Genomic DNA, 7,161 nt, shown 5'->3' on the forward strand with positions numbered 1-7,161 from the left:
TTTTGTGTGGTTTTCAAGTCGCAGTTTCGAATCCAATTACAGCATGCATGCGAAGCGACTAAGGTAAAACAAAGGTGCCTTGAGTTCCTTGCGTTCAGCGTATTTCGCAAAAAATCGCAAGCCTTTTTTTTAACCCCATTAAAAAAAACTAATCAAAAATGTTGTTTTGACGTCCATGTGGAAGAGACGCTACAACCTGTGCATATTTACTTGAATAAAAAATTAGCTCGAAATTTAGAGATACGAGTTATGATATTAAAACGAAAAAATGCATTAATCTGTTTTCAATATCACATTAATTTGCTTATCTCGCTTTGAATATATTTACTGCGAGTGCGACACGAAGCATTAAACTAAATTAAACAGTTTGGTATACAGGAAGTTTAGTAAACTAAATTCCACTTTGTGCAACTAAGTGGTGCTGTTTCTTAAGAATAGATTAAAAATTATCCTGTAAAATATGTTGCTACTGTCTTCAGGATGACTGTGTTTCACAAAATTCGGTGTTATTTAATCATTTTTGTTTTTGTTCTGTGATGGCCATAATTCAACTCACCATATCATCATGCATCTCTTTGCAGGCTTGGCGCTTCGTGAGGCCATCGTGCAAGAGCTGGACGAGGAATTTGTTTGAATGCAGTCCAGCAGCCCTCTTGCAATTGGAGCGCAACGATTACTTCGGATATGACTGATCAGTTCCCTGGAGGACAGCTTCCTTGAGCACTTTATGGATGCTTTAGCCGTGAGGCAGCAGATTGCCGAGATGCTTTGCCCAACCTGATCGGCACGCACCAAACTTGAAAATAAATTGTTTTCCCACAGCCTCTGCCACCATGCTCTTGGGCCCCCTTTCTTTACTCCCCAGGGTGGCTGGTGGTAGCGCAAACCATCCTGTGCGGGCTAAAAGCGTGATTCTTGTAACTCAAAGCAATAAACGGGTCTTTTTTCTGGAATTCTTTCGCACCCTCTATTATGAATATTTGCTAGGTAGAATGGTATGTACATCCATCCACAGTGCCGGTCATTAACGAGTGGGTTAATTGCATGTGCCAGCGTTCGAAAGCTGGATGCCATTATTCGAAAGCTGGAAACCATTATTCGAAAGCTGGATGCCATTATTCGAAAGCTGGAAACCATTATTCGAAAGCTGGCTACCAATGTTTGAACGTTGGCTACCAATGTTTGAAAGCTGGCTACCAATGTTTGAAATATGGATACCAGTATGAGACCTTTGCTGGCCCATGCTGCAGAACGAACATCGGTACTGCGTTGGCCGCTTGATCGTCCGAACATTGGCCCAAAACTGGCATGAAAGTAGGTCCAATGTGTGAAGTGGTAGCGCTCAGCCCAAATGCCAGTGTAGGACCGATGTTCGTGCCAATTTTTGCCAACAGTTGACCGACCTTCGGCCAATGTTGTTGTGCTGCCTGGGTGGCTATCTTACGAAGAACGCCTAATTTCCTTTTTCACGGTGAACAAAGTTCCAGAACACCTCAATGTGCATGCTTTGCTAAGCGTCATTAGGCTGAAGTCATACAGCCTTTTGAAATCTCTGACCGCACCAGATAAGCCGTCAGAAAAGACGTTCAAGGAGCTAACTGAATTTCTTCGCAATCACTTCACCCCGAGAATGTCTGTGATCGGAGAGCGAGCAAAATTTCACAGAAGATGTCAGCTGCAACATGAAAGCATCGCACAGTACGTAGCCGAGCTCAGAAAACTAGCTCAGACCTGTGAATTCGGTGCCTTTTTGGACGAATCACTTCGTGACAGGTTTGTGTGCGGTTTATTCCGCACCGACATTCAGCGATACTTGTTTGCCGAAGACAAAACGCTGACATTCCAAAAAGCTTTTGAGTGCGCACTTGCTTTAGATGAAGCTAAGAAAAATGTTCAAGAAGCGCACGATAGAGAAGCGCACGATGACTTCCACAAAATGAGCGCTGAAGACGGAGCCAAAACAAAGCATTCTTTCGAGTGTTATCGCTGCGGCTCTGACAAGCATTTTTCCCGCGCCTGTCCGCACATAGCAGATAAGTGCACGAACTGCGGCAAGGAAGACCACGTTCAGCGTGCCTGCCGTGGTCCCAAGCAGTATCCAACGAGTTCATGGAAGTGGATACGCACTCTTGAAAGTGACGACACGGGAAACATCCATACGCTGCCTCAAAGAACCCGGCGCCCCATCACCGTCGATGTCGAAATTCAAGGTGTACCATTGCGAATGGAATTAAACACAGGCGCTACAGTGTCTGTAATATCAAGACAGCAGTTTGAGAGTCTTAGACCGCCTTTAAAACTCGACCCGACGGAACTCCGAATGAAAACGTACACAGGGGAAGTTATCCAGCCCTGCGGCGTTTTGAAAGCAACCGTAAGGTACAAGGATCAAGTCGATGACCTTCCGTTGTACATCGTAGACTACGGCGGACCAGCTCTTTTAGGACGCGAGTGGCTCGAAACTTTGCGTCTGGACTGGGACGAAATCTGCCGTTTGCACAAGCTGAACAGGTTTTGGTGCGCAATTTCAGGAGCGGACCAAGATGGCTCTCAGCAACTATCGTGCAGCGTACCGGGCCAGTGTCGTACGAGGTCAAGGTGCAGACACCCATTGGATCCTGCACGTGGAGGCGACACAAGGACCATTTGCTATGAGCCTGAGCTGCGAACACGCCGTCACCATTTGAGGTGGGGGAGGAGACCGACATCTGTTACCCAGAACTTTCAGATTGTCCGCCACCCTCATCAACCGCTGTCTCCGCAACTAGCCCTGCACCCGTGGTCAGCGGAAACAGCCCTGCGAGACGGTACCCTCAGCGAGTCAGGAAGCCGCCTGACCGATACCAGCCATCCTGACTCTCCAAATTGCGGTGGAGGAAGTGACGCATGCCGGCCTTCTGTGCGAGCCGAGAGAGACGCGTGCCGGCGTTCTGTGCGAGGCGAATGACACGCGGGCCGGCGTTTCGTGTGGACCGAGTGAGACGCGTGATGTCGCGCCAAGTGACGTCAGGCGTGGCTCGACAAAAGCGAGCATCTGCATGAGCGCCGCGTGAGAACGCATCTCAGCTGTTGCCCAATAAAGTACTACGCAGTGTTCTATCGCTTCTTACTTGCCGGAACCCGCGAACACCACGAACTGCATGTCTACGCGATGTGAACTGGATAACCTTGGCTAAGTGCGAAAAACGTGTCGCAAAATATTTTGACATCTTAACACCAGATGGCGCGACTGCGGCCTGCGCTGTCGTTGCGTTTGGGTCGGCATACGATAACCTAAAAGTGCTCACGCGATTTCCACTCTAACTACCGGCCCTTTCTATCTACTGGCACTTCGCAAAACGCAATAACGACTACTGTTGACTAAATAAGGGAATATATTATTTTTTTTTTTTTGACGTCGGCCAGGACCATGCATGTCGTAGGGGACTGATGGTCAGGTTGGCCCGGCCGAATCCAATCCAATGCAATCCATTTGAAAACGACGGAGCTTTTTAGGCTTAGACACGCCGCAGCTATAGTGTGCTACTTACGGCAGCCGCCAAACAAAATGAAAAACAGGGCCAATTCATTACTAATTATTTGTGCTCTAGATGACGCAGGGCAGATCGAAAGCACCATGCGTCATTTATAGGTATGAGCACGCCAAAAAACGCTAACAACGTCGAATGCAATCTGAAGCGGCCGATCGACCTTGAGATTGCTATCTTGTAACGCTAATCTCCTTCGTGCGTAAGGGAATTTTAGCTGTAGGCTAGCAGAACGTAGGCAAAAGCTCGGTCTCGGTTAGCGTTTAGCGCGAGCGCATTCAGCATCACGCAATTCTTAGCGTGCTCTATTCCTTTGTGTTCGTCTACGTACGCTACCAGTGTGTTTACGCACGCACTCTGAGGGTAATGAATGCGCGTGCACAGAGTGCGCGTCCGCTACGGGCATGTTACGGGAATCGTTGACAGCATAACGGCGACCTGCTCGCCCACTTCGGATAAATACATGTCGCCGCTGCATTCTTCGACGTGATAGCTGGCGGTGAGAGAGGGAAATGCCAGGACGAGGGTACTGCGGGTGGCCGGACGACGAAGTAAACGCGTTCCTCTCTTAGTCAGCGGCGTACGCTTATTGTTCTTACTTCCTAGAGATATTGAGATGGAATGCCAAATCAGACGAAAGCTTTGGGGTCTTGTCTGCACACCGTGCTGCCTGAAATAAGAAACTCTTCCATTCTCTGTCAACGTATCCTAGGAAAAAGAAAGACTGCGTGGTGAAGCTGCGGGTTGGCGTGCGTGTCGCCGCTTGTTAAATACTACTGCGAGACTCCGAAGGGAGGAACAGTTACAGGAAAACATCGAAAAGAAATAAACCACGGTAGAATTCTGGCTAGATTTAGGAAAGACATCTGACTCTCTTGAACACGTTATTCTTCTTGAAAAGTTCGAGTTGTACCTCTAGCCTAGAGTTGTTCCAGCCTACCAGATCCCGATATACAAAAATTAGCTGTGCGAACTAAGCGAAACCAATCCCAACGACGTTTACCGTACGCAACAATTGCTGTACCTCTGAAATGCTCGTGCTATTGTCACCGAAATGTACGTCTCACAAACCTACTTGATTCCAAGCTGAAAACTCACTACTTATCGCACATTTCCTCCCCACCTCCACTTTCAGCAGCTAGAAACTGTTCTATTGTAAAACACGTGAAAATATAGCTGCACAAAAAAGGGGAAGCTCTGAAAACGAGGTCGACGCTCTAAGACTTCCAAAAGAGAGAGGAGGACCGGCACGCCTTAATCAATCTGGTTTTTTCTTCGTAACGTCCTAAGGAAACTCGCATACATGTATCTCGTTATCACTCTGACATGCCTCCCCCCCCACCTTTCCCCGTCCAAGATCAGGTTTTATCGCTGAAAGTAAAGCTGATTGGTGGCCTCATGATTCATTCTCGTCACCAGCGGTTTTTCTGTTACGCGTGAAGAGCTTGATGTGCCACTTCATGAGTTCGAAGGGGAACGAGCTTGGTGACTGTTGTTCCAATCAGTATTGTTCACTCTGACATTGGGGAGCATATTCCGGTCCAGTTCACCTTGGAGGTTAACGTGGACCGCATTTTGTCAGCAGCAAAGGAGAAATTTGAAGAGATGCAGAAGAGGCTCCGAGACCTCGGAATCCGCAAACATGTTATGCTGCGGCTCCTATATCGAAAGTGGTCGCCGCTACGCTACGGATACTGTGAAGGGGACGCACGAGGCAGCGTCGCGAACGAAGGCGAACAGGGTAACTACCCGAGCCACCAAGCGAATAGACGCCATCATCCGCAAGGCAACTAAGCGAGCCCTGGATCTCCCGGTGGCTACCTCTAATGCCAAACTCAAGGCATTGGGGGTGCTAAACTCCTACCAGGAGCTGCGGGAGGCCCACCTCGTGAACCAATACACGCGGCTCATGCAGGTGGCCCCTGGGCGCTGCCTGCTAAACCGCTTACACATCCAACACGACTGCACTCCAGAGGAGGCGGAGCGTATCCCAGTACTGTGGCGCCATATTCTCTGGGTCTCCCCGCTCCCCCGTAACATGGACACCGACATGCACGCAAACAGACGACAAGCGCGGGCACGGCCTCTTGAGAGACAACACGGCTACCGACCCGGTGTATATTATGCAGACGTAGCAGGGCCATCGCCCACGGGATTTTACACGGCCGCTGTCGTTCACCAGGAAATGCACGTTGATGGACTCTCTCTTCGAGCCCCGAATTCAATGTGAGCCGAGGAAGTAGCGATAGCGCTTGCTGCCGTCCACGCCAATTCGAGCATCATCATTACGGACTCCCGAAAAGGATGTGATCATTACTTGGCAGGGGAGATCTCCCCCTTAGCTGCTTGCATTCTAAGACGGACTGCCACTGATCCAACACGGAAAAGAATCATTTGGGCTACTGGCCATCAGGGCTTACGAGATAATGAGGCCGCTGACGCGGCTGCCCGAGCGCTTATTCACCGGGCTCCTCATCCCAGCTCTTCTGGCTCGGAGACTAACCAGCCGCTGCTGCGATTCAGAGAAATAATAACGCATTATACCGACAACCACAGCCTTTTCCCGGCATCTGCAAAGAGGCTGAGTAAGACGGAGGAGCGAACTTTAAGGCGCCTACAGACAGGTACTCTACTCTGTCCTGCAATCTTAAAGCATTACGATCCTAACACGGATGGGCGATGCCCACACTGTGGGGAGACCTGTGATATCTTCCACATGGTGTGGGCATGTACTCAAAATTCCCACCTCCCCCCTTCCCCTACCCCTTCCAGAGAGGCATGGGAGACTGCCCTCCTCAACTGCTCCTCGCTCGAGTACCAAAGGGCTCTGGTGAAAAGGGCGAGAGACGGGGCATTGTCAAGCGGTGACCCGGACTAGGGACGCCGACAACACCAACACCACCAACACCACCAACGAAAAGAGTCCCGAACAAACAGAAAAATTCAGGGGGCACTTTGGCTCCCTAAAGTGGTGCACGGCGAAAGCGTTGCCTGGCGCAGTGTTTGTTTTTATTTACTTTTTATTTTTCTCCTTTTATTTTTTTATTGTTTTTAATTTTTATTTCCATATCTTATAATATTTTGTTTTATTTTTGCTTATTTTTTATTTTTATTTTCCTTTCCCTGACTTTATTCCTTTTATTTTATTTGTGGAAGCTATGCATTCACTAGATGCGCCTTTATTCATGCTGGAACATTGTGCCTTCGTGGCGGAATAGTAACGTCCCCTCTTCAAATGCCAAAGGCCCTGGTTTGATTCCCACCCTCGGCGCAGTTGCTTTTTAAGCAGTGACGCCGAAAGGCGGACAAATCTGCCGACGCGTCTGTCGACATTCCTACCGACGCGTCTGTCGACACGGCTGCCGACGCGTTTGTCGACACTCCTGCCGACGCGTCTGTCGACATTCCTGCCGACGCGTCTGTCGACACGGCTGCCGACGCGTCTGTCGACATTCCTGCCGACGCGTCTGTCGACACTCCTGCCGACGCGTCTGCTAACGACAGTATGAGGCGTTAAAGGCTTTCGCCTTAATAAGAATCGAAAGGTAGGTTATTGCTTTCTGAGCACTTGCGTACTATTCAGTGTTTAGGGTAGGATAACGAAGTGTGGGGACCGCAGATTGCGTTCTTTTTA

At 49.2% G+C, this 7,161-nt stretch overlaps 1 protein-coding gene across 1 annotated transcript; it reads left to right on the forward strand.

Annotated features, from left to right (window-relative positions):
- The first annotated feature begins 1,834 nt into the window (after positions 1-1,834).
- On the forward strand, positions 1,835-2,947 carry LOC149362960 (uncharacterized). The gene has a single exon (XM_089568400.1). The coding sequence runs from the start codon at positions 1,937-1,939 to the stop codon at positions 2,945-2,947; it is 1,011 nt and encodes a 336-aa protein (XP_089424526.1). The 5' UTR covers positions 1,835-1,936.
- The last annotated feature ends 4,214 nt before the right edge of the window (positions 2,948-7,161 follow it).

This window comes from Amblyomma mixtum, chromosome 2 (assembly GCF_055824585.1).
Source record: "Amblyomma mixtum isolate Tamu chromosome 2, ASM5582458v1, whole genome shotgun sequence".
In the NCBI taxonomy this organism is placed as follows: domain Eukaryota; kingdom Metazoa; phylum Arthropoda; class Arachnida; order Ixodida; family Ixodidae; genus Amblyomma; species Amblyomma mixtum.

Excerpts from the sequence above, each read along its gene's own strand:
- LOC149362960 (XM_089568400.1), top strand. The coding sequence starts at position 1,937 with ATGAGCGCTGAAGACGGAGCCAAAACAAAGCATTCTTTCGAGTGTTAT.